Source organism: Ovis canadensis, chromosome 3, assembly GCF_042477335.2.
Source record: "Ovis canadensis isolate MfBH-ARS-UI-01 breed Bighorn chromosome 3, ARS-UI_OviCan_v2, whole genome shotgun sequence".
In the NCBI taxonomy this organism is placed as follows: Eukaryota; Metazoa; Chordata; class Mammalia; order Artiodactyla; family Bovidae; genus Ovis; species Ovis canadensis.
The window spans coordinates 206,370,551-206,398,519 of record NC_091247.1 but is presented as its reverse complement, the minus strand read 5'-3'; the positions used below and the strand labels follow the sequence as shown (position 1 = coordinate 206,398,519).

The 27,969-nt window shown below is 42.2% G+C and overlaps 1 protein-coding gene across 2 annotated transcripts; it reads right to left on the bottom strand.

The window, feature by feature from the left end:
* Window positions 1-1,788: 1,788 nt before the first annotated feature.
* Window positions 1,789-27,960, bottom strand: ERP27 (endoplasmic reticulum protein 27). 2 transcript variants are annotated; one of them, XM_069585630.1, is made up of 8 exons: window positions 26,054-27,960; window positions 25,383-25,480; window positions 23,056-23,193; window positions 11,491-11,607; window positions 7,254-7,379; window positions 5,665-5,862; window positions 4,701-4,779; window positions 1,789-2,492 (listed from the first exon to the last, which is right to left on the bottom strand). In XM_069585630.1, the coding sequence occupies exons 1-7, from the start codon at window positions 26,145-26,147 to the stop codon at window positions 4,732-4,734; spliced, it is 819 nt and encodes a 272-aa protein (XP_069441731.1). In that variant the 5' UTR covers window positions 26,148-27,960; the 3' UTR covers window positions 1,789-2,492; window positions 4,701-4,731. The 2 variants fall into 2 exon arrangements, with proteins under 2 accessions (XP_069441731.1, XP_069441730.1); XM_069585629.1 differs by lacking the exon at window positions 1,789-2,492 and having other exon boundaries at window positions 4,053-4,779; window positions 26,054-27,830.
* Between the last annotated feature and the right edge of the window lie 9 nt (window positions 27,961-27,969).

Genomic DNA, 27,969 nt, shown 5'->3' with positions numbered 1-27,969 from the left:
GCTTGTGTTTCTTCCAGTCCAGCATTTCTCATGATGTATTCTGCACAGAAGTTAAATAAGCAGGGTGACAATATACCGCCTTGATGTACTCCTTTTCCTATTTGGAACCAGTCTGTTGTTCCATGTCCAGTTCTAACTGTTGCTTCCTGACCTGCATACACATTTATCAAGAGGCAGGTCATGTGGTCTGATATTCCCATCTCTTTCAGAATTTTCCACAGTTTATTGTGATCCACACAGTCAAAGGCTTTGGCATAGTCAATAAAGCAGAAAGAGATGTTTTTCTGGAACTCTCTTGCTTTTTCCATGATCCAGCGGATGTTGGCAATTTGATCTCTGGTTCCTCTGCCTTTTCTAAAACCAGCTTGAACATCAGGGAGTTCACAGTTCATGTATTGCTGAAGCCTGGCTTGGAGAATTTTGAGCATTACTTTACTAGCATGTGAGATGAGTGCAATTGTGCGGTAGTTTGAGCATTCTTTGGCATTGCCTTTCTTTGGGATTGGAATGAAAACTGACCTTTCCCAGTCCTGCCTGACTTACTTGTAGTTGATTAGTATTTAAATAAATGAGTGGACATATGAATAAGTGAAGTGCCCTCTCATAGTGGGCCACTTAGCACCCATCTTATCCCCACACACCCAAGATATATGTGTATTCATAAGGGCCTGATAAAGACAGTATGCCTTCCTTTGTAGCATGACCAAACCAGGTGAGTTGACAGAGAAATCTCATAACAGGTGAGTGGTAGAAGATTGCAGATAAACAATGAATGTTTCTGATGACTTGACATCTGGGAATTTGCTGCCCCTGGAGAGACTGCTCCTCCCAGAGCTAGCCAATCCTAGTGATAATAAACAATTCACCTGATAGAGTTTCTTTCATATGCAAACCAACAAGTCCATACTTTATACCCCAACTACTTCTTTTACTGAGCTCTCACAAGACTCTCATCGCATTCTGGGACACAGTCCATTTGCTCTAATAACACCAGGGCCAGGTTAAGGCAACTAAGGACAGTTTCTATAGCCCAGAGTCTGCTGAAATTATTTATATCAGTCCATCCTGCTTACCCTGCCTTGACTGTTCCTTCCCACAAAAGCCACAATGAAGGCCCTTTGCCCATATTTCCCCCTTGGTCCTTCTGTCTCTTGACCAACCCTGGTGCTTCCCCAAGTGGTTCTTTGTGACAGAGCTGTTCCTTCCTCTTGGGAACTGTGAGAAACAAGCTCTCTTTTCAGTGGCGATCATCTCCTGATCTGTCAGCTTCACCATATCTGGGTGATAATAAAGCTTACATTTTACAAGTTATAGTTATTTCAAGGGAGGTCGGGGTGGAGCTCAGTGGTAGAGCAAATGCATAGTAGGAATGAGGCCCTAGATTCAACTCCCAGTACCTCCATATTTGATAAAACCAAAACTTTTAAAGTTTCAACTATTTCTCCAATCTCAGGTGTGAGGCCCCGCCCCCCATCCTAATTCTTTTAAGACCCTGAAGGAAGCCTCTCCTTTGCTATAAGTTCAGATGATTAGATAAATGATTATTACCCAGAAAAGGGAGGGCAGCATTAAATTAAAAAAATAAAAGTAATGATTGAGATTTTCCTGGCAGTCCAGTGCCTAAGACTTCACCTTCTAGTGCAGGGAGTACAGGTTTGATCCCTGGTTGGGGGGATCCTACATGCACTGGGGCCAAAACACCAGAATAGAAAACAAAAACATTATTGTACCAAATTCAATAAAAACTGTACACAAATGGTTCATATCAGAAAAAGTCTTCAAAAAAAGTAATGACAAACCTTATTTAATATATATTGTCACTTCGAGATCTCAAAAAAAAAAATCCTATGAATTATTATTGTATTATCCTTGATGAGTGGAAGTTCTAAGATAGTGGTTTTTCCAGGGTCACAGAGCCACAGACACAGAGAGGTCTCAAATATAAAGTTTCCTGGCATTCCTCTGACTCATGCTGCTCCCACTCCTTCCTTCTGTCATAGTCTTCCAAACCATCTAATAGTTTTTACAAAGTATTGTATAACATCACCACTTCCTTCATAATTTAAGGAAAAAATATGGCCGTCTTGCCAACTAGGACTAATGAATGGTTGTTTCCACAGTGAAAAATAGCTGTGACATATTAATATTTAGATATTTCAACAATAATACAGCCTTGGGGAAAGGAATATAGAGTCTTAGGAAGATAATTAACCCACTCCAGTGTTCTTGCCTGGAGAATCCCAGGGACGGTGGAGCCTGGTGGGCTGCCGTCCATGGGGTCGCACAGAGTCGGACACGACTGAAGCGCCTTAGCAGCAGCAGCAGCAGCAGGAAGATAATTACACAAAGAGAGGATCTAGAGATGACAGAAGTTTCTAGTACTAAGTCTGATCTTTAGTGAATGAATGAGAACCTTTAGAGATTTCTTCTTTCTAGAGAAGTTCCATTCTTTGCTCATAAGTCCCTGGTGGCTCAGACGGTAAAGAATCCACCTGCAAAACAGGAGACCCAGATTCAGTCCCTGGGTTGGGAAGATTCCCTGAAGAAGGGAAAGGCTACTCATTCCAGTATTCTCGCCCAGAGAGTTCCATAAACTGAGGAGTCTGGCAGGCTACAGTCTATGTGGGTGCAAAGAGTCAGACGCAACTGAGCAACTAACACTTTCCCATAGAAAGAACAAGATTGGCTGTGAAGGAGACAGACAAGAATATCTTTCAGTTTTGGAGAAACATAAGCCTAAAAGGAATAATTAAATACCATAAGATAAAAAGAAACATACAAAGTACAAAGTGTAATGAAATTGCTATTGAAGGTCATCAAGAGAAAAATACCCTGTAAAGATGTTAAGATCTGTGTAGCCAATGCTGACCATAGTTATTGGCAGGAAGACTTCAGGTGAAATAATTGAAAAATGAACCCAATATTGAACAGAATATAGCTTATGGGGAATTTATGTGTTAGCATTTACCAAATACCTACAAGGGTTTGGAATCCCATTCTTTTAAGCAAAAAAGAGGGAATGTTGACAAAAGAGGAAAAGAGAAAATAATAAAGTCAATTAAATGACTTGGAAATTTTTTTAAAAGGTGAAAAATTTGGATTACGACAAATATAGAGGAAAGAAGACAGGTTAGGAAGGTTTTAGAGCGATCAGCAAGGAGTTAAAGGTACTATTTAAAGATGGTGATTGGCAGCCGTTAGGAATTTCCATGCAGTATAAGTTAGAAGAAACGAGCTTGTGTGGTTAGTAGACCTCAGCAGGATATCAGGAAGAATTTCCTGATGGTAAATGTCAAGAGTTCTGGTTCGCAGGATCAAAGGGCAGCTTCTGGGATGTGCCTATCCCAGGAATATTTTTCAGCCTCAAGCAGGAGACTGTTTGGGTGGTTTTCAGCAGCGCTGTGGATGGATGGGTCTGCCTCCTTGGAATCCGCTGGTCTCATGTTGCCGAGGGGCGTGCCCTCCACAGCTGCTTTCATGGACTCCCAGCCAGCAGCCAACTCCCAGCTCACAGGCCACGGAGTTTTCCCCCCAGAAAGGAACAACTAAGTCTTTCAGTGTCTGTTCCCCACTTGGACCAGCCCTTAGGTATACACTGTGGTTTTTCAGCTCTTCAGCACTTAGGCACTTTCCTTCGGAGCCAAAGGCCTCCTGGGAACAATGCAGCATTTGTGTGTTGACAGTAACAGCCTGTGGGCCAGAGACACTCAGCCAGACTCTCCCTCTGTCCCACATGGGCTGGATCGCACACCTCATCTGCAATAACCCACACTCGGTCAGCCCCAGCTCGGCCCCAGGGGCCAGGCGCCCTACTTCTCTTCCCCTCTCGCCCCCAACTTCTCATCTAGTTCAATCCCCAGCTCCACTACCATGTTTATCCCAATGGTCATGCAGGATGGTCTCCACCAGCTCCCACCCCACCAGGGGAACAAGGACACAGAGGTGGCTCATGACCTGACTCTAAACAGTAGGCACTGAAGAGGGAGCTCCACTCTGCTGAGCTGGGCAGGGGGGTATTTACAAGCGGTTAGGTCTGCAAAGAGATGCCAGCCTTTTCCTATACGATAGGGCTTTTAATTTATTATGCGGTTGTTGATGCATATGGGGAGTTAGGAATGCGAAACAAGCATAGAGTTGTACACGGTCTGTTTCTGCCGAGTTCAGAGACTTGGAAATATAGTTAGACTTCTGGCATGAAGACAATTCCAGAAAGGTGTTTAAAACCATGTTTGTGTCCTTGGCTCTGAGTCAGAGAGGGACAAGGGCTTATGAAGACTAGGGTTTCAACCCTTAGGCAACTCTACCAGAGGTTGTATGTAAGACTCGTGCAGTATGAATTCAATATTAAATGATCCATCAGAACAGTCTCCCTCTAGGAATGCTCCCCACCCCCCAACCTCTCCCTGTCCCCCACTTTACAGTAAGAGCACAGTGTTTCTCTTAAAACCTCCATCCAGTGTATGGGTCCACTCAATATGAATGTAGAAGAGAAAAATCAGATGGGTAGTAGAGAGTATAGAAAATTTAAAAGAAAGGGCAAGTAGAGTAATTGAGATTTTAAGGAACAAACTGGAGTTTTGTGTGTGTGTGTGTGTGTGTGTGTGTGTGTGTGTGTGTGAAGCTTGGTGAGTCTGTTATATAGTTTCTCTGAGATTTGAGTCTTGTTATTGACCCCTTTTTATTCGGCATAAAGTAGTTACTTGATTGTATGCAGAAGAAACAGGGAAGCAATCAGAGTTCCACCTTTGACGTCTTCTCTTCTGATTCATGATTTTCTCTCTGAAAAACATCATGACATGGATATTCAGCTCTGGAGCCCAATCTTGTTTTTGAACTCTGAGATTAACAAATTAAGCTATTTAATCCCTCCTGAAAGCTCTAAATTCATCTTCCACTGTTATCTCATGAATTCCTCATATGAATTTGGCTTGTTTCCCATCGATATTGTACACAGAATGGTAAAATCCAAAATTCAGCTCCTTTGAATATGCAAGACCTTCCCCAAAGTGCTTTTGGAGTTCTGTTTTGGTTTGGTTCCCATGACTATGGGCTTCCCTGATAGCTCAGTTGGTAAAGAATCCACCTGCAATGCAGGAGACCCCAGTTAAATTCCTGGGTCAGGAAGATCCCTGGGAGAAGGAATAGGCTACCCACTCCAGTACTCTTGGGCTTCCCTTGAGGCTCAGCTGGTAAAGAATCCACCTGCAATACGGGAGACCTGGGTTCGATCCCTGGGTTGGGAAGATCCCCTGGAGAAGGGATAGGCTACCCACTCCAATATTGTGGCCTGGAGAATCCCACGGACTGTAGTGCATAGGGTCACAAAGAGTCTGACACAACTGAGCGACGTTCACTCACTCCCATGATTACATCCTAAAAAGAGTCTCGACCCTGACCACCACATCTTCCTACTCCTTTACGTTTAATCAAATCCAGTGGAGGTCAAAGAATTTTTATTCAACAGGAAATTAAAGGGACTGAGAGGTAACATGGATCTGATTCGATGGACATGAGTTTGAGCATGCTCCGGGAGTTGGTGATGGACAGGGAAGCCTGGCATTCTGCAGTCCATGGGGTTGCACAGAGTCGGACATGACTGAGCGACAGAACTGAACTGAGAGGGATAAAAACCTCAACTTGCTTTACCTGCGGTTTCATACTTACCAATCCCTTCCCTTTCAGGAATCCATCACAAAAATTTTGCACTTGCTCTATTAAGACTTCTGTTATAGGTAATGTATCCCACTTATCATCCAGAGTCTGGTAAATTGCTAAAGCAGGCAGTTCAGACATCTTTAGTTTGAAAAATGATATCGCCTTTTCATTTTGCTTCACTCCACTGTCCACCAGAATAAAAAGAATCTGCAGTTGGGGAAATTTGAAAGAGAAAGATCTGTCTGAGGTCCTTGGAAGAAAGAGACACTTGGTGATTGTTGCAGTTTACACTGATTGAACTTAGGGTCTGTGCCACACAGTTTAAATCTTCATTGAATTAAAATGAATTTCTTCTTTTACTTTGCATTGTTTTAGGTTTTTTTCCTTTCGATCAGGTCTATTTAATTTTAAGAACATAGAATTGGAAGACAGTTTAATGATTAGCTAAGGGAGAAAGTATGGTCTAAATGGCTAAACATGGAGAATTCTTTTTAAATGTTGCCTCTAGTACTTTCTAGCTGTCTGAATTTGGGTACATTACTCAGCCTCTCTGAGATTGAATGTTCTCATTGGATTTTGTTGGGGGGAGAACGAATGAGAGAATAGATAATATTTTTAAGTACAGTTTTTAACATATATAGTAAGTGCTTGATAGGGCTTCCCTGGTGGCTCAGACTGTAAATAATTGTTAACTATTTTATATTATTAAACCAAACCTTCTGCCCAATGAGGAAATCTCCTTGATAACAGTTTAGTTAGAGAGTTATCTATATTTAGCAGCACTGAAAACTTCCAATGTTAGGAAAACAACCACCAGAAAGATTTTTTTCTTTTTTTTTTTACTAAATGGCTCTCATCACTGGGGTCTCTAGTTCAATGCAGTAGACTTGAAGTAGTTGAAGTTTTACTATTTCACTGACATAAGCAGAACTGCACAAAGTGGGGAAGGGAAAAAAAAATTTATTGCTTATCCAGTAGGCAGTAGGTACAAGATATGTGTTTTATGTGAGAAATAAGCCCCGAGGTCTAAAACTTCAGAGTTTATAGTAAGGAGTAAATAAATCACGGGGCTTCCCCAGTGGCTCAGTGGTAAAGAATCTGCCAGCAATTCAGGAGGCATGGGTTTGATCACTGGGTCAGGAAGATCCCTGGAGGAGGGCATGGCAACCCACTCCAGGATTCTTGGCTGGAAAATCCCATGGATGAGGAGCCTGGCAGGCTACCAGGCCATAGAGTCACCAGGAGTCAGACACAAATGAAGTTACTTGGCACAACACAGATACATGAAGTTCTCATGACTAACAGGTGATTTTTATGTTCAGTCTCTTTGGATCTCTATTTTTTGTCTACCCATCAATGAATAAAAAAGAAATAGACATACTGCTAATGGAAGATATGATTAAATACATCTTTAACAGTTTAAAATACACCTTAAGTTTTAAGGCAGAGTAATGGGATTGATTATACTCCAGTTCTTACTTCGTTATCTCTTAACCATAATTATGTTCCTCATTTCTCTCGCTTCCCTAGCCCCACCTCTCTTTTTCTGGTGTCCTACAGTTGAGTATTCAAAAGGGAATCTCCCGGTCCAGACTTACCCTCCCCTGGAAGAGCTTAGCTGCCTCCTGAAATCTGTGCAAGTTTTCTTCAAACTCTGAGGAGGCCTTGTTCATAATCAGTAGAAGATGAATTGGAATCATACTATTGAATAGCCCAATTGCAGTCTGGCAAATTGAAATGTATTAAAGCAGAATGAAAGAGAAAAGGAGGGGAAAAAATATTAGTGGCAACTCAACGACTAGGTACACTGGACCATAAATGATAGCTGTCCACCCATCACACCAATGGCAATTCCTACAAGATGGCTTTGGATCAGTTTCACTCTCCTAGTTTTTTATGCAACTTAGTAGATCCCTCATCCCCACACTGAACAGGGTGGAGCTGAGTAACCAAAGGGATACTGCTGTAGTGATGGCGTGTGACCTCCAAGGGTTAGGTCATAGAAGACATAGTAGCATCTGCTTTGTTCTCTCCTGTATCACTTACTCTCTTATACTGTCCACTCAACCAGCCCTGGGAAGAGATTCACATAGTTCCTATGAAGGAACTAAGTTCTCCTGCTAACAACCAGCACTGACTTGCCAATCAGGTGACTGAATCATCTTGGAAGAAATCTTCCAGCCCCCATCAAACCTTCAGATGTTGCCTCCCTGACCAATGGCTGCAACCTCACATGAGCCTTTGGGATAGAGGCCCCCATCCCTAGCCACTCCCAAGCTTGACCCACAGAAACTGTATGAGATAATCAATTATTTTTCTGTTCTAAGTTGTTACATTTTGGAATAAACTGTTGTGCATCATTAGACAACAAATACACCATGGAATATTTTAGTCACTTTTTTCAACCTCTTTTGAAATGTGGCAAGGGCAGTCAGATTTTGGGAATTCCCTGGTGGTCCAGTGGTTAGGACTCCAAGCTTTCACTGTCGGAAGTGTGGGTTCCTTCCCTGATTAGGGAACAAAGATCCTGCTGGAAAAACAAAGCCAAATCCCACAGCAAAAACAAAGCATAACAAACATAAAACCAAGAGAAGCCAGATACACTTAAAATGGGATTTGGAATCCTTGTTAGTAGTGTACACTTTTGAGTGCTTATGATGTGCTGGGCAGTGTTTTCAGGTCTTTATGTATAATAACTAATTTAATCTGCAAAGTCCTAGTTTTATAAATAAAGACATTGGGGTGCAAGATCTCCTAAAGTCACAAAAGTGATGAGCTGGAATTCTCAGCAGCCAGAGTGACTTGAGAGTCTGTACTCTTTAAGTCCAGACTCTATACATGAGACTATCCATGAGACTCCTTTATAGCTGATGGCAAAACCTCAACAAAATCAACTCAGCCCTAAGCACGGTTGAGTTAGTCCCTTTCAGGTCAGCCGTAAGATAACTGCTTCAGGAAGTTCGGCCCTTCTTTGCTGATTAGAGCTGCTGATTGCCCCTGGGGCTGCGGATGGTCGAGTGGAGGAGACAGCTGTGAGGCAGAGGGAGGACAGAAGGGAGACTGTAAAACTATGACTCTAGCCCCCGTCATTTCCCTTTTCAGAAACAGCGCTGCGACTGTCTCTATTTTAAACAAAATCCCATTTCTTCTTACCTCTCCCTTCTAAATACAGAGTATTGCTATAAAACTAGCATGTGCACAGAGAAAGCTGTAGGTTAATGAACCTTTGGGCCAAGTCCCAGGATGATGGGAACGGGAGTCACTAAATAGGATTCTCCCAGAAGCTACATACTACCCTGTAGAGAATTTTCAGCTCTACTGGCCGACATGTAGGCAAGGAGGCAATAAGTTCTTTCCAAAAACTTTCTCCCTGGAGTTTAAAACCGGGCTTCAATTTTAAATTTGGAAGGTTAGAAATTTAAATAATTGTCTCTTGCTTTGTTACTTAAATTTATAGCGTGCAATCTACCCTCCTAGAAAAGAGATAGAGGATAAATCTTGGGAAGAGTCAAAAAACCAAAGCTAAAGACTCAAATGATATAGTGAGAGGATAGAGGAAGAGATTGAACATTGCAGAAATGATGAGTTTAATCCTAATAGACACAGTCCGATTTTCATCTTGAAGCCAAATGTTGAGTGTATGCATTAACAGTGCACAGGAGGTCAACTACAGGACTGGGAATTTCTGCCCAGTTGCTACTGGTACAAACCTCTGCACCAGAAACAGATGAGAAATAACCATAGTAGTGTGGGCAGGTCTCAAAAAGAGAAAAACACTACTTTTGGGAAATGAAAAAGTCATGATAAAACTTACTTCTCTGGAGAAATTCTTTCCTAATTTCTTTTTGATATGAGTTGGTGTTGCCTCTGAAGTAGAACTCAACAAAATGTGTTATTGTTCTATAAGATGAGAGATGGCCCAATCAACAGAACTTAGGAAGGCTAGTCTTTGCCTCTGCCCTCATTTACCTGTGGAATTCCAGGACCCTAGGTCATAAACCAGGGACTGGAAGATCATCTTTTCTGGTCCCCAATGCACTCCTGGCAGCCTTATAGACAATGACCAGAATGATAATGGTCTAGGCACTTTTCAATGCCTTTTAAATTATTGCTACCAGTGCCCCTGGGATGCATGTGTTTGCAGTCCTAGTATAAGTGGAAATGGGATCACCATTCTATGGAGACAAACATGGTGTGAGAGGCGGACAAGAATTTAGTCAACAGGAAGAGGGGTGTTTTCTGTTGTAGGCTATGTGGGGGCATGGAAAAACCACAGGACTCAGTTAGACAGATCAGTCATGAAAAAAGCTGGGACAAGTGGACAGGGCTGTCACTGAACTTCAAATGACAAGTTGTAGGGCTTGAGGAAGTCACTTCACTTTTCTGAACTCCCATTTCCTCTCCTATAAAATGGAAATAGACAATATGACTTCATGCATCATCAAATTTTCTCCCTTCAGTGATGTCTTTTCTACTTACTGTGTAATATTGAATGTTGCTTGGAACTTGAGAGTCCTCCTCTATAAAATGGACATAATAATCTCCTCTCTTCTACCTCAAAAAAAATCTGTGAGTATTATATGAAAAAGTGACATAAAAGGGTTTTGTTAGTTCTGAAAAGCATGACATGCATATAAAGTACTGTTATGAGAGAATGTGCAGCATTTCGGAGCCGAGGTAGACCCCTGGAAATCAACACTCCATCACTTAATGATGTAAGTTCAGGAAAGTAAAAGCTAGGATATATAAGGTAATTCTATAAGCTGTAGATGTTAGAAGGCCAGAAGATTATCAGGACAGGTGGACCAACACCTTCACCCAGGTTGTAGACAGCATGCAACAACCAAGGAAGACACCCAGAAAGAAACCTGAGACTCCAGGAGGGTCTAGGCAAGTGCTGATTGTACCTGACAGAACTGCTGGTCATGAGTCTGCAAGGAGGTAGACACAGAAAATGGGAATAGGTGTGTAAAAACTTTTTAGAAATTTTACATTGTTGCAACATCCAAGTATGTGATCAGTGTTTTTAAACAGCTCATTCGTATTTTACAAAAGTATTGGTCTCTAATGCTTTAGGGAAAAAATTGACCTTCAGCATTTTTGCAGTTGTGGCAAGCTTGCCATCTTGTTTGAGAAGCATGGTCTAGAATGCTGGTCACATCAGAGTTGCTTCACTGAACTCTCTTGCAATCAAACTCAGAAGTTTTTGATTAGTCACCTTAACTTTGCATTCTGACTCTCTAACTAGTCATGTAACGTGTCATCTCACTTTTCCATTTCTTTCTTTGTTGGGTAAGAACAAGTGTATCAGTCTTAAGGGTTGTAGTAGGGATGGCAATATAAACAATTTTGAGTTGATTTAATGATGGTTACTGTTATTATGGGCTGCCCTGGTAGCTCTGTTGGTAAAGAATCCACCTGCAGTGCAGGAGACCCTGGTTCGATTCCTGGGTCAGGAAGATCCACTGGAGAAGGAATAGGCTACCCACTCCAGTACTCTTGGGCTTCCCTTGTGGTTCAGCTGGTAAAGAATCCACCTACAATGCAGGAGACCTGGGTTTGATTCTTGGGTTGGGAAAATGCCCTGGAAAAGGAAATGGCAACCCAGTCCCATACCCTTGCTTGGGAAATCCCATGGACAGAGGTGCCTAGTGGGCTACAGTCCATGGGGTCCCAAAAGAGTCTGACATGACTTAGTGACTAAACAATAACAGCAATAACAACTGTTATTATTCATTAAAAGATCAGAATGCTTGGAGGAAAGGATTTCTCCTATGAAGGCAATTACCCTCCCTGACAAAGGGACTTAAGGGTCTAGAGAAAGGGGCTACTTACTATAGCGTTGTACTCTGTAACCAAGTGGAGGTTGTTACTCTCAATGAAACGGCTTAACTTGGTGGCATCCATGCTTTCAATGTCTTCACCCTTTAAATCCAGTTGTTTCTTATCCACCTGGGTCACACAGAAAGGATAAAATTGTCACTGTTTTGTCATCAATAAATGTTTCTGAACTATTAACTTCAAGTCAGGCACTAACTCAGTCTCCAAAGACAGAAAGGTAAATGTGCCTGGCCCCTGAGGAATGCACTGTCCTGTGGGTCACAGAAAAGTAAACAGGAATATCCCACAGAATGTGACAAATATCATCACAGACCCGTATGTCACCTAAGGAAGAGGAGAAATGCTTCCAGGAAGAGACAGCTCCTAATGAATGGCTAAGACTTGGTCAGATGAATGAAGACAGGGTGGGAGTTTTAAATAAAGAACAGGGTTTGCAAAAGGCAAAAAGATGACAGACATTCCGTTCTAGAAGCTGCAGTTAGGTTAGCTTGACTATAGCAGTGGTTGTTAAGTGCAGTAGGAGAGAGACATGGACAGTGGGGTGGAAAGTGACTGCAGCTGGCCAGACTCCTCTATTCTTGTGATTTCCCAGGCAAGGATACTGGAGTGGATTGCCATTTCCTTCTCCAGGGGATCTTCCTGACTCAGGGATCAAACCCAGGTCTTCTGCACTGCAGGCAGATTCTTTAGGATCTGAGCCATCAGGGCAATGGGGTAGGCAAGGCAAATTCCCAAAGAATCTTGAGGTCAAGATAAGTAATTAAATTCTAACCTGAAGGCAAGGGGAGCCACTTACAGGACCAGATTTATGTTTTATTTAGGTACATTTCTAATGTGAAATAAAACACACATGCAGAGAAAAGCACAAAATGGAAAATATAAAGCTCAGAAAATTGTCGCAGAGAATTCAGGGAAAGACATAGAATATTGCCAGAATGTCTGAAGCCCTCTGTGATCTTTCTATTGTTGTTGTTTAGTAGCTAAGTTGTATATGACTCTTTGCGACCCCATGGACTGCAGCACACCAGGCTTCCCTGTCCTTCATGATCTCCCAGAGTTTGCTCAAGTTCATGTCCATTTTATAATCCATTATTTTTCTGCCAATGTTCACTATTATCCTGACTTTAACATGACAATTTTCATTCTTTATAGCTTTACTGCTTAAAAATGCATCTCACTGTCACAGTTTAGTTTAATCATGTTAAAAATATTATGTAGGGACTTCCTGGTGGTCCAGTGGTTAAGATTCCATGCTTCTAATGCAGGTGGTGTGGGTTTGGTTCCTGGCTGGGGAACTAAGATCCCACATGCAGTAAGGATGCATAAAAAAAATGATGTAAGTGGAAACAGACTATGGTTTTTTGTTTGTGTATCTCAATTATTTTGTTTGTAAGAGTCATCCATATTATTGCATATAGCTGTAATATGTTCATTTTCCTTGCTGTAATAGTATCCCATTGTATAAATATGCAAAATCTTATTTTACTACTGATTTTTCGGTTGTTTCTAGGATCTGGTTATTAAAATAACGCTGCAATGAACTTTCTTGTTCATTTCTCTTGGAACTCATGCCTCTATATCTATTGAGCATGTATTTAGGGTTGACATTTTTGATGATAAGATATGTATATTTTTGATGTGCATGTTGATTTTTTTGGGGAGATAAGGCCAAGCTATTTTCTAAAATGAACGATAATGTACACTTGCATCTGTACTGTTTGAAAGATCCCAATTTTTCACATCCTGGTCAGTACTTGGTATTATCTGCCTTTCTAATTTTATTCATTTTGATGAATATGTGGTAGTGTTTCATTGTGGTTTAACCTCCAATTCCCCAATTAACTAGTTATGTATCATCTTTTTTTGAAGTGTCTGTTCAAGTCACTTGCTTATTTTTCTATTGAGTTGATCCTTTCCTTGTTGATTTGAAGATGTTTTATATATTCGGGATATGAGCCCTTTATGGCTATATATTACATATCTTTTCTCACTGGGGACTTCTATTGTAATGGTAACTGCATATGAATAGAAGTTAATTTCAATGTAGTCATCAACCTTTTCGTTTATAACTAGTGTGTGTTTTTGTTTTGTTTTGTTTAAAATGCTTTGACTACACCAAAGTACTGAGATCCAGAAGTGCTGACATTCACTCAACTGGCGACTTAATCACCTTATGATTGTTTTTTTTTTTCACAACTCAAACTTATGAAATACATAAATGCCGAGGTACAGAAAATGTTTGCCTTTTAAAAAAGAATCTTGAAAAAAATTAATCGAAACCACAGGATATTTTAAAATGTGAGTTCCCTTTGCATATTTAAAATTGTTTTAAAATTCACACTATTTGAGAGAAATCCTGGGAGAGAACTATGAAAGCAGGAGAAAAAGTCATCCTAGGCGGGGCCTCGCCCACCCTTCTCCCATCCCTCTCCTCTAGGAGAAAGAAAATGAGCACAAAGGATTTTTAAAGCTGCATAATGCCCAGGTTGTGCTAGTGGTAAAGAATCTGCCTGCAAGTGCAGGATAGGCAGGAGATACGAGTTCAGTCCCCAGGTCGGGAAGATCCCATGGAGGAGGAAATGGCAACCCACTCCAGTATTCGTGCCTGGAGAACTCCATGGACAAAGGAGCCTGGCGGGCTACAGTCCATGGGGTTGCAGAGGAGACACGACTAAAGCGACCTAGCAATGCCTTGTACCTTTCCTTCCTAAGGTTTTGCTAATTGCACAACCATCAGAATCATTATTGTAATCACAACCAGGATCCTTTTTATGTTTAATATGTCTAAACACTTTCTGATTATTTTTCTAGAAACTTGGAGGCCTGGTGTCTACACCACAGCGGATAGAACTGTGCTCAGAGCCAGGAGCTCCTCCCTTGCTGCTCTCTTTTCCCGCAAACCCTCGCATTTCTCAGAACAGGATGAACAGGAAATGCCAGCTACTCCAGGTGGCTCTGGACTTGAGGAATGCAGTATAGGGGAGGCAGAGTTTGTGAAGGGGTGATAACATTCTCTAAGAAGCAAAGATCTTTCATAAAAGCCATCCTCCCGAAGCCTCTCCGGTTGGTCATGGCTCTTTAAATGAAGCATACCTGAGTATTTCTCTATTTCTTAAACCAACAAACTCTGGAGTGCTCATGAGTAGGGTTCCTGGAAACATTTAAACAGGAAACCTCCCTTCTGTAAAGGGAATTTATTTGCATAATGCCCTGGAAAGAAAATCAGACCCTGGATCCCAGAGTGGGAGAAAATATTTTTTAATATATTTTTCCAGTTTTTGAAAAGAATTTTCCTTGAAAAATCACATTATTTTTCTCCTCGAGAAAAGAGACCAAAAGAAAAGCAGAAACAGTAAACCAGAAGGGTTATCACCCTACAATATAATTTTGAGGTTCCCCGAGAGTATCAGATGTAGATTATTGTATGATTCAGACACTGTATCATACCAATGGATTTTATCACTCTTTTTCTGTTTGTTAATATTTCGGCAATACTCCTTTGAATTAATTCCGGTAGATTCCTGTAATTAACAACCCAGCTTTTTGTAAAACATTAAAGTTGTTTTAGTTTGCACCAGTTACAATATTAAATATCTTGGCTACCATGGAAAAATCATTTGTTCAGTACATGCCCTCTCGTCTCTGAGGTTTGTTTTTATAAGCTGCTTGGTTACCATATACTTGGTAAATATATACTTTAGGATTTCTCTGGTGGTCTAATGCTTGGGAATCTGCCTGCCAATGCAGGAGACATGGGTTCTAATCCTGGTCCAGGAAGATCCCACATGCTGCAGAGCAACAGAGCCCATGCACCACAACTACTGAGCCTGAACTCCAGGACCTGTGAGCTGAACCTGCTGAGCCCACGTGCCCTAGAGCCCACGCTCTGCAACAAGAGAAGCCACAACAATGACAAGCCCACACCCCGCAACTAAAGAACAGTCCCTGCTCACCACAACTAGAGAAAGACCGTGCACAGCAGTGAAGACCCAGTGCAGCCAAAAATAAATAAATTTATATATATATATATACTTTAGAAAAATATTTTAAAATTTGGCATATCTTACTATTGCCTTTCTTAGTTTATTTTTATGCACTCTGCTCTGATTCTCTGCTTGGCTAGGGGCATTCTCCAGTATTCTGGCCTGGAGAATGCTGGGTATGAGTCAGATGTTTGTGACTCTATAGTTCTGAGAGTCTAGACATCAGAATCAAGCTCATTGAACTTTAGTTTCTTTATTGATAATGCAGGGTCGATAATGGGCTTCCCTGGTGGCTCAGACAGTAAAGAATTCCCTTGCAATGATGGAGACCTGGGTTCGATCCCTGGGTCAGGAAGATCCCCTGGGTGAGGGCATGGCAACCCACTCCAATATTCTTGCCTGAAAAATCCTGTGGATAGAAGAGCCTGGCGGGCTTCAGTCTATGGGGTCACAAAGAGTCAGACACAACTGAGTGACTAAGTGCACACAGGGATGATATAATAATTTCATCAGATTCTAGTGCCTATCCTAAATTAGGCACTAAAACAAACAGATGAAATTCTAGATCTTAAATAAAAGAAAGTATCAGAAGAATTGGTTCACATTTCCCAGTGTCAAGAAGGAGTCTTAACTGCAGATATAAAAGGGCCTCCTAATGGGTCTACAAGGAGAAGGCAATGGCAACCCACTCCAGTACTCTTGCCTGGAAAATCCCATGGATGGAGGAACCTGGGTGGCTGCAGTTCATGGGGTCGCACAGAGTCGGACACAACTGAAGTGACTTAGCAGCAGCAGCAATGGGTCTACATAGAGTCACAGAGACCAATGGGCAGGAATCAGTGAAGACCATGTCCGTTGTGTAAATATGTCTGTTCACTCCCAGAACACCCCTACAGGACACAGGAATTGATTATCATTTCTAAACACTGGGATCCTCTTCTGAAGGGCATGATCACATTTTTTGGTATTTTTTGAGTATATTAAAAGCCTCAGTTTGTTCAATGCCAAACTTTTAAATATACCTCAATTTAAGAAAACACTAAAAAAAGAGAACAGTCGTGGTTGATGTTCTTTTTCTTTTTTAAAAAAATTATCCCCAAAACCTGAATAATAATCCTAGTAAAATTTGGACTGAATTTTCCAAAGTGTAGGGCTCCAAAATCACTGCAGATGGTGACTGCAGCCATGAAATTAAAAGACGCTTACTCCTTGGAAGGAAAGTTATGACCAACCTAGACAGCATATTAAAAAGCAGAGACGTTACTTTGCCAACAAAGGTCCGTCTAGTCAAGGCCATGGTTTTTCCAGTAGTCATGTATGGATGTGAGAGTTGGACTATAAAGAAAGCTGAGTGCCGAAGAATTGATGCTTTTGAACTGTGGTGTTGGAGAAGACTCTTGAGAGTCCCTTGGACTGCAAGGAGATCCAGCCAGTCCATCCTAAAGGAGATCAGTCCTGGGTGTTCATTGGAAGGACTGAGTTGAAGCTGAAAGTCCAAGACTTTGGTGACCTGATGCGAAGAGCTGATTCATTGGAAAAGACCCTGATGCTGGGAAAGCTTGAGGGCAGGAGGAGAAGGGGATGACAGAGAATGAGATGGTTGGATGGCATCACCGACTCAATGGACATGGGTTTGGGTGGACTCCGGGAGTTGGTGAGGGAGGCCTGGTGTGCTGCAGTTCATGGGGTCGCAGAGTCAGACACAACTGAGCGACTGAAGTGAACTGAACTGAAACTGAGAAAAAAATGTTTATCTAAAAGCTGTCACCACAGACCTGCCAATGGAGCAGGGTGCTTGTTTTCAGTATGGCACATAAATAATCTTGTCTACAGAGGTTCCAAGAGTTTATTCGGTGTAGGTCTGTCACTGGTGGGAAACAACCAGCAGATTCTAAAGAACAGCAAGCAGCTCTGGGAAGTCATCAACAGGGCTTTGTAGAGAATAAATCGTAAACAAAGTTAAAGCGTTCGTTAGAGGTCGTAAAACCTGCAGAGACACTGGAAGCAACAAGCACTTGTTTTTCTTCCCAAATGTGTATCTTGGTGGAACTAGGACTTTTAAATCAGGCTTTCATAAGACTATAAACAACAAACTGGGAAAGAAGTACTTGTGGATCTGAGGCTAATGGGAATTTTTTGTATTGACAGGTTGCTACAAATAGTTCAGCGGTACCAGGAAATGCATTAGTGTAAACTTCTATACCGTTCTTAAAAAAACATCTTTTTTTTTTTTTTAAATTGAAGTATAGTTAACTTACAATGTTATGTTAGTCTCTGGTACACAGCAAAGTTATTCAATTATATATTTTTTATATATAATGTATGTATATTTTCATATTCTCTTCCATTATGGTTTATTATACTATATTGAATATAGCCCCCTGTGAAATACACTAAGACCTTATTATGATCTATTTTATACATAGTCCATATCTTTCTCACCAAAACTCTTCACAGGAGGATTTGATTTAATCCTATTTTACAGTGCAAACCAGCAGCTTCTGTCCAGGTGGGGGAAGAACTGCTGAAGGGACTCAGGCATCTTCAGACAGAATTTTGGGAGTGAGTAAATTCCTCAAACACTTTCCGAGTGTCTTCGAGGTACCAGAGACCTACTGTAGACCTTTGGGACACAGAGATGAATAAGTCATGGTTCCTGCCTTGAATAAGCTCATGGTCTAGTAGGGTAAAAGGTAAAACACACAGAAATACATGACATGCACTCTAAAGTGGTCAGTTACATGGGATTTTAGCGGAAACTCTGTCTGGGCTCAGTCGTGTCCGACTCTTTGAGACCCCATGGATTGTAGCCTGCCAGGCTCCTCTGTCCATGGGATTTTCCAGGCAAGACTACTGGACTGGGTTGCCACTTCCTACTCCAGGGGATCTTCCTAACCCAGGGATCAAACTTGGGTCTCCTGCATCTCCTGCATTGGCAGGCAGGTTCTTTACCACTGTGCGACCTAGGAAGCTTTAGAGGAGAAGTTACGACAATTTGGAGATTCCAGGGAGCCTTTCTGAAGGATAAGCTGCGGGACTGGCTAAATCAGACTCTATCACGGAGCCTCACCAGCGGCAACCCTGAGTTTTCATTGCTGTTAAGGGATCTCCCTCATAGCTTTGATAGTAAAGAATCTGCCTGCAGTGAAGGAGACCTAGGTTCAATCCCTGGATCAGGAAGATCCCCTGGAGAAGAGAATGGCTATTCACTCCAGTATTTTTGCCTGGAGAATTCCACAGACAGAGGAGCCTGGTGGGCTACAGTTCATGTGATCCCAAAGAGTTGGACATAATTGAGCCACTAACCCTTTCCCTTACGTATATGAACACATTATTGTTGATTACGGTCTTCCTTCAGAAGTATCACTTGTGTTTTATGTGTCTCTACAAATATTTTGATGGTGCCTGAATAAACTGATGTAATAGAATGTAAAAAGAAGAGTGAAGGAGAACATAGGCTCCAAATACAGGGTGGGAGGTATGATCGGCAAAGATTAGAGACTGAATGAACAAAGCTATTCAGTAAAACAGTGTTTTCCTGGGAAGAACGTGACACAGCAAGGGAAGATGACAAGTTCAGTTTTGACTAAGTGAAGACTGCAGTCAGTCAGCTCAGCCCAGTTGCTCAGTCATCGCTGCAGCCCCATGGACTGCAGCACGCCAGGCTTCCCTGTCTATCACCAACTCCTGGAGCTTGCTCAAACTCCAGAACTGCAGTATTTATGAGGCAATTCAAATAGTTATATCCAGCAGGCATCTGAATCATGGAGAGGTCCAGGCTAGAGATAAAACACGCCGAATCCTCAACAAGCACATAACCGTCAAACATAAGAAAAGATCCTACTACTGAAGACTTACTCATTCTTTCATTAGTTGATTCATTCACAGGCTGAGCACAGAGGAATTTAAGGGCAGTGAAAATCCTGGAATACCATAACAATAGATTTATGCCATTACTCATTGTCCAAAACCATACATTGTAGAACACCAGGAGTGAACTATGATGTAAATATAGAGTTTGAGTGGTTATGACATTTCAGTGTAGCTTAATCGGCTGTGATAAATCTACCACTCCGGTGGAGATGTTGCTGATGGGGGAGGCTATTGATGTGTGCAGCAGGAGACATAAGGGGAATCTTTGCATTTTACTCTCAATATTCTGCTCTGAATTTGAAACTGCTCTAAGTAAATAAAGCCTTTTCCAAAAATTTAAAAAAAAATGATTCATTCACATATTCGTTTATTCAACAAATACTTATGAGTAACTGCTACATGGCAGGTACTTTTATTTTTTATTTTGTTTTTTTTTTTAAAGGTGCTTACTTAAATTTATTTTTAGTTTACTTTTGGCCACAGATCACCCCATGCAGAACCTTAGTTCTCTGATCAGGGATCAAACCCATGCCCCTGCAGTGGAATTGCAGATTATTAACCACTGGACCACCGAGGAAGTCCTGACAGATGCTGTTAAATGCTCAGTGGCTGAAGTAGTGAATAAGACAGTCTCTGCCTCCATGGATTCTGTAACTTAGATTGGGAAGAGCACTGGGTCAGGCAGTAGTGTGGATAGAGAAAGAGAAGAACTCAAGGAGGCTAAAGGCAGAGGTGGACCGAGAGAAGCAGGTTTCTAGATCAAGGAAAGAGAGAATATTAAAGAGAAAAGAGTGGCTAACAATGTCAAATACGGCATAAATTGTCAGTAAAAGACCTAAACAGTGTTGGTTGGGTTTGGAGATATGGAAGCCATGGTGACCTGGATGAAAACAATTTTAATGGAGTGAAATGCAAATTAGATAACAATGTATTAAGAGCTTAAAGAAAGCTGAAGACACTGAATACAAAATACATTTTAAAGAGATTTGGATGAAGAACATAAGGAAGAGAGAAGATAAAGAGTAGTGGTAAGGACATTCAGACCAGAAATTTTGAAACTTTAATGTTTGCTCACTTTCTTATTTCCATTGGACTCTGGTCATCTTCACTTTGACATTCCACCAACAACATAAATTCAACAACCAAAGAAAACATCACAAATACCTACTTCTGTTATAACCTCACTATTCCTTAGATACTGTGACTTCCAACCTCTCCTCCTTTCCATAATTTGATATCTGATCCTTGCAGTAGTGTGGACAGAGAAAGAGAACTCAAGGAGACTAAAAGAAGAGATGGACCCAGAGAAGCAGGCTCCCAGGTCAAGAAAAGAGAGAATATGATGCCTTTTCTTCACTTTCTGCTGCTACCTCTTTGCTAAAGATCCTTAGTACACGATCTATCTCCTCAGCCTAATAAAAGTTCTCTTTATTCTTGTCTTTTTTGCCTAATCATCCATCTGACTCATTGCTGCCAAAACAATCTTGCGCAAACACATTTCTGTTCATGTTACTCCCCTGATCTAAAGGCTTGAGGGGCTGCCCAGCGCCAGTCAACTTAAGTGCAAACTCATTAAGCTGGTATTCAAATTTCTTGACAATATGGTTCCAATCAAATTGCTCTTTTATTCATCTGCCCAAAACATGTTCCCTGAGATCCAGTCAAGTTGGCTTGATCACTCTTTCCCAAGTTTAACTTTTTTCCCCCATTTTGGCCATGAATTCTCCCCCATGTTGTCCAAATTTTATCTGTTCTTTAAATCCCAGTTCAGTTGTCTCCTTCATAACTTATTTTGGTCAGAATTCCTACTCTGCTTTTTTTAAAATTCATTTTTTATTCTTTTTATTAGAATATATTACCCTTAACACTGTGTTGATAATAGCATTAACATTAGAAACTGTGTTGATGTCAGTACTGAGAACATCCTTAAGAAGGGAACAAGGGAACTATGTTCCAATACTCACTGAAATCTTCTTAACCTACTGTTGATTTTCTTCATTGTAAAAGGGACAGGGAAAGGGTAGGGGTTTGGGAGATGGTTCAAAGGAGGAAAATAACATGTTATATTTTGCACATTTCTGGATTTAATGTGTGCAGGCAATACAGAAGGTCCAGAATGTGGAATAAATCTTAAGGCCATTCAGCCAGAGCTTTATCATGGGTTACAAAGCTGATGTTTTGGGCCAAGTCATTTAGTGCCTATCTTGCTTTGACCATTTAAACTCTTGTAATGCTTCACCTGGAGAAAGAAATGGCTACCCACTCCAGTATTCTTGCCTGAAGAATTCCATGGGCAGAGGAGCCTGGAGGGCTCAAATAGGGGCCTGGAGGTCTATGGAATCTCAAATAATCAAACACGACTGAGCAACTAACACACACACACACAATATTTTACCCATGGTGATGCTGTTTCTATTATAGATACTTGTATGTTACGTTTACAATCTCTATCATATTTTAAGAGCTATGAGAGGGGAGAATATACTCAATGTGTTTTAAGGATCATTACCTTGCACAGAGAACCCAGTAGCTGTTAACAAATGTTTGATAAAGGTAAGTAAACTCTCAAAGATATGAAGATACTAAAAAGTATATATATGGAAATATAAAAATCTCTGAAGCTCCAGTACTTTGGCCACCTCATGTGAAGAGTTGACTCATTGGAAAAGACTCTGATGCTGGGAGGGATTGGGGGCAGGAGGAGAAGGAGATGACCGAGGATGAGACGGCTGGATGGCATCACTGACTCAATGGACGTGAGTCTGAGTGAACTCCGGGAGTTGGTGATGGACAGGGAGGCCTGGCGTGCTGCGATTCATGGGGTCGCAAAGAGTCGGACACGACTGAGTGACTGAACTGAACTGAACTGACCCAGGGATCAAACCCAGGTCTCCCACATTGCAGGCAGATTCTTTACTGTCTGAGCCACCAGGGAAGCCCCATAAACACATTTATTATAGAACTGCTGTAATATAAAATACTTGGGATTATCTAATTATCTGTAGAGAGCTAATCAGGAGACCTGAGTTCAGTCCCTAGATTGGGAAGATCCCCTGGAGAAGGGAATGGCAACCCGCTCCACTGTTCTTGCCTAGAGAATTCCATGGGCAGAGGAACCTGGTGGGCTACAGTCCATGGGGTCGCAAAGAGTCAGACACGACTGAGGGACTAATACACACACCAAATTATCTATAAATAGGAAAATGGCTAATTAAGCTATGCCATGTCCAAATTATGGAGCTGTATGCAGTAGTTTTTTCTTGGTATTTTTTTCTTTTTAAAGTTTATTTATTTTAATTAGAGTATAATTGCTTTACAATGTTGTGTTAATTTCTGCTGTACAACATGAATCAGCTATATGTATACATATATCCCCTCCCTCCCGAGCCTCCCTCCCACTCCCCTTATTTTATAGATGAAAGAATTGAAACCAAGAAAGTGTTTTGTGACCTGCCCAAGTCACATGGCTGCTCAGTGACAAAGCAGTGCTGTAAATCTTATGTCCTGACTCTCAGTCCAGGCCTCTTCCCATTTCATGACAGCATCTGTTTAGGAAGCTTGAAATGAGCCATCCTCCTCATATGGTCCCTGATGCTGGCATCACCATTGCGATTCAAGATCTAGACTCCTTTCTGGTCTCCAAAGTCTGTGTATTCACAACGCAAGGGAAAACTAGAAGGCTGGAGCTGCCCACCTGACTTACCAGACGGAAGAGGGAAATGGTATTCCCAGTGATGTTGTAGTGAGCCAGAACCTCGGAGGCAGTGCTGATCCCAAAGGACACGTCTTGGAAATTTTGCACCACACTGTGGATTAGGGACACTGCCGGTACTTCTAAATCCTAAAAACAAGAAGGAAAAAATAAAATAAAATAAAATAAGAAAACCCACAGGTTGTTTCTGGAGGAAAGAGACTAGGGAGTCGAAATATGCTCACACTTATCAAATCGAAGTGTCCAGTGAGACAACATTGACCTCTAAAAATGTAGGCTGGCTTCTCAGGGACATGGGTGAATTTTCCAGGCTGGGTGGGTTAATAGGTAACTATGACATAGTGGCTAAGTCTAGAACACCTATCTGGTTTTACCATAGAACTTGTAGCTTGTTGGGCTTCACTAGTGGCTCAGCCGGTAAAGAATCTGCCTGTAATGCAGGAGACACAGGGTCAGGAAGATTCCCCTGGAGAAGGGCATGGCTATCCACTCTAGTTTTCTTGCCTGGAGAATTCCATGGACACAGGAGCCTGGCTGGCTACCATCCATGGGTTGCAAAGAGTCAGACATGACTGAATGACTAACTTGTAGTTGGTTAATAGCTGAGAGGGGGCTCAAAATCACAAAGACCTAAAGAGTTGGCCTCCACAGTCATTGATAAACCAAAGGAGGCAAATATTTGGGGAATAATTTGTAGAGAAAAGAAGAAACGTAAAAATCAGAAACAGGTGCTATCAAAAGGACAAAAAAAGAGAAAATTAAAATAAGAGAAATTAAAGTGGAAGCTTAGAAGTTTTATTAACAAGGCTGTGTAGGACGTTGGGGTGCTCTTTCCACTGTTGCTCCAAGTCTAGAACCAAGGCCTGCAAGACAGAACAGGGAAGCCTGTTCTGAATGATGATTCCAGGCCTTTTACAGCAAGCTGGCCTATTTCCCTGTGGTCATGGGACCCTCCTCCCCAGAAGCTCTGAGCAATAAACAGCCGTGAACATGTTTGTCCTTGACATTTCTCTGGCAAGAGAAGGAGATGTGCTCAGAGAAAAGATCATGGTTAGCCTTGCAGCTGGGGTCAAGTAGAGGGAGCTGGCACTTTGCTCATCCGAAAGGGCGTGTGGAGTTCATTTTAGGTTATGAACAATTGTTCTTCAAGGCTTCGTCTTTTTTTAAAAATCTGCTCCTTAGAGTGAATTTGCTCTCGGAGCAAACAGCGACACCTGGTGGCAATTTGAGTTACCGCACCCTCCAGTTTCACTTCCCTTGCCACTCTCGCCTGAGTGTAGGCTGCTGTTTTTGTCTACAGGTCGGATCTCTCATCACTGAAAAATTTGCCCCCAGGCCTCACGCCCTCTTCCCCACTCCACTCCCGTCTTCCTCCCCTACTTATATCTCATCGATTTTATTTCCAGCTGTGTACATAGAAAAGACAAGATGATGGTGATTTGGAATTAATGAATAGAAACAGACAAGAAGGTCTGAGAGGAGAGAGTAGCGGATTGATTAGCTGTGAAATCACCAGATGTTACCTCCAGAGAAAAAGAAAAATGCTGGAATAATGCCTTCTCCTTTATGGTTGATTTTTTTAGCCAGGCAGCCAATCTGGAAGATTGGCTAAGACCTTCAATATGCAAAATGTCATCCTTGTTCAACATTTCAGAGCAAACAAATGAAAACAACAACAAAAAAAAGAAGAGTGTGTATACATGCTCAGTTGTACAGCTGTGTCAGACTCTTTGCGACCCCATGGACTGCAACTCACCAGGTTCCTCTGTCCGTGGGATTTCCCAGGCAAGAATACTGGGGTGGGTTGCCATTTCCTACTCCAGGGGATCTTCCCGACCCAGGGATTGAACCTGTGTTTCCTGCATTGGCAGGCGGATTCTTTACCATGCAGCCACCTAGGAAGCAAAAGATCAGTGGGAGACTCCTTACTTGGTAAGAGGTTCTAGACTGGAGGCAGCTATTCACAAGTGTGTTGCCTGCTTGATACAAGTTGGTTTACTCTGGGCCCTGCCTTGGAAGTTAAAATACTGACTGAAGCTTCAAAGCAGGTACAGACGGGGAGATCCAGACAGCAGCCTCAGAACTCTCAAAACAAATATGAGAAAGATGTGATTCAGAGACTGGGAACATCTAGAGATTGTGAGATCCTGATTGATAAGCTAAAATTAGACCCTGCCCTTTGACTTTTAAGGCAGTATCATCCAGCCAGCAAGTGACTAGCGTGGCTGCCTTAAGGTAGCATATTTCTGGTCACAGAGGGTCAGACACGACTGAGTGACTGAACTGGGAGAAGGGCAGGTGGCAATATCTGAACAAACCTGGAAGAAGCCTATGACAGCCACCTCAGCAGCAGCGATGAATTCCATGGCAGCTTGGACATCTGCGAGCCGCACAGGTTCCTGGGTGCCAGGACCATCTAGCCAGAGATGAGGGTAGGGGTGGGAGGAAGAAAGAGAGAGAGAGAGACAGAGAGTTTGCAGGAACTGAGTGGAGAAAAAGCGACTCTAAATCACAAGGGCATCTCTATTTTTCCTCTTCATACTACGGCCAAAGAGATTTAGGAGTACGGTTGTCATTCCAAGGCTTTATTTCTTTACTAACTTGTGGAAGGAGGACTCCTCTCATAATAGCCCATTTTAAAATAATATTTATTTATTTATTTGGCCACGCCAAATCTTAGTTGTGGCATGCAGAATCTTTAGTTGCGCTATGTGGGATCTAGCTCCCTGACCAGGGATCGAACCTGGGGCCTCCAGCACTGGGAGCATGGACCCTTAAGTCATGGGACCACCAGGGAAGTCCATGATAGCCTATTTCTGAAGGATGTCAGACTCCCCTGTTCTCTACTAGGCAAGGCAGATCTTTATCCAGCCTTTCCTGAAAAGTTCCTAGGTTTGGGAAACAAATACCCCGAGTTCTGCCAATATCCCCTTCCTTTCTCCCAGTAACACTTTCACCCCTTGGTCACCCAAGTGTTCTTTTCTTTTACCTGATGGTGCCTGAACTTCTGCAGCAGCTTCCGGAGACAGTTTGCATGTGGAGAGAAATAACAGAAACAGGCATCTGGATGGCACGGCTTCCATTTTCCTGCTCCCGCTCCACACCCTGGTCTTGGTGTTTGGAGCTGCTGACTCTGGACAGCCCACTCTGCAGTTAAGGGATTGTGGAGTAATTTGTGCTCTGGGAACATTGCAGCTGGCTCCGGGGCAGGGGGACCTTCAACTTTTGAGATAAGACACAGGATTCGGTAACAGGGCCTCAGAACAAAACCAATCAGAAGAAAGTCAGGCTAGTTCCTTTAAATAAAACAAAACATTCTATGCCAGGTGTTGACTTAGGCACTACGGACATAGCAATAATGGTGATCTAATCACCTCTCTCAACTTAGATTGTTAATATGAAAAATGGGCAATGAAATAGATCGTCTAAATGTAAAATGGAAAGTGATTAAAAAGTTGGGAAACTCAAGGGTGCTAGGAGAAGATGAACTAAAGGCATTTTGGACAATGATGGTGTCTGGTGAGAGCTTTCTTCCTGCGGGGGTTGCCCAAGCACTGCATGTGTGCAGACTCAGTCATGTCTGACTCCAGGGAGGAATATTGGACTCAGCTGCCCTGTCCTTCTCCTTGGATCTTCCCCACACACGGATCGAACCTGCGTCTCCAGGCCGTTTTACCACTGCACCACCTGGGAAGCATGCCTAAGCAGAGTCCTGGGTAAATAAAACTTTTTCAGGCAATGAAGGTGGAAAGGGAGTTTCATGTAAAGAGCCAAAGCACTGAGATGCAAATGTGATGTGCAAATTACTAATTATTAGCAATTGAGCATTACCAGAAAATGGAATAATAAATCTGGGCAGAAAGGCATTCTGAGGCCAGATCCCAGGGGACCTTGTATACTAAGCGTAGGAGCTTCAGCTGTATTTTGCAGTCGATGGGAAGCCACTGAAGATCTTAAGCAGGAGAGAAAAAATGCCTGATGTGGCCCAAGTGCCTGTATAAATCCAAGGGATTCCTGTAGGGAAAGGATATGCAAGTCTCAAGCTTAGCAGAAACTTCTATCCATGGGTTAGCAAAGAGTTGGACAAGGCTGAAGCATGCACTATATGATAATAAAATACACTGAGGAACTTCCCTGGTGGTGCAGTGGATGGGAATCTGCCTGAAGATGAAGGGAACACAGATTCCATCTCTGCTCCAGAAAGATCCCATATGCCTTGGAGCAACTGAGCTCATGAGCCACAGCTACTGACTCTGTGCTCTAGAGCCCAGGAGCTGGAACACTGAGTCTGTACTTTATAGCCTGTGCTCTGAAACAAGAGAAGCAACTCCAATGAAGAGCCCGAGCACCACAATGAAGAGTAGCCCCTGTTCACCACAACTGGAGACAGCCTGTGTGCAGTAAGACCCAGCAGGGCCAAAGAGAAAATAAATTAATTTTAAAAAAGCCTCCTTGCTTCTATTTGACCCTTGTTCGATCTCTGGTTGGGGAACTAGATCCTGCATGCTGCAACTAATATCCACCACAGCAAGTGAGTCGTGTCCGACTCTTCGAGATCCCCTGGGCTGTAGTCTGCCAGGCTCCTCTGTCCATGGAATTCTCCAGGGAAGAATACTGGAGTGGGTTGCCATCCCCTTCTCCAGGGGATCTTCCTGACCCAGGGATCAAACCCGGGTCTCCTGCATTGCAGGCAGTTTCTGTAAAGATGGTAACATCTGAGCCACCAGGGAAGCCACAGCAAAGCAAATTAAAAAAAAAAAAAAAAAGAAGAAGACCATGCTTATTAAAAAATAAATAAATAAATTGAGATTTTTCTAGCATATGTACTGAAACAGGGGGTGAAACTGCTCCCAATAATGTAAAACCTCCTGTACTGAGCTCTGCCCACCTCTTTTGAGGAAACAC

What these genes read in the sequence shown, in the direction of transcription:
- ERP27 (XM_069585630.1), bottom strand. Translation starts at nt 26,147, where the DNA reads ATGGAAGCCGTGCCATCCAGATGCCTGTTTCTGTTATTTCTCTCCACA. An exon ending in TTACAGAGTACAACGCTATA is followed by an intron (nt 7,380 to 11,490) that starts GTAAGTAGCCCC and finishes TCAATTTGCCAG; the next exon opens with ACTGCAATTGGGCTATTCAA. An exon ending in CTAAGCTCTTCCAGGGGAGG is followed by an intron (nt 5,863 to 7,253) that starts GTAAGTCTGGAC and finishes CCCCAACTGCAG; the next exon opens with ATTCTTTTTATTCTGGTGGA.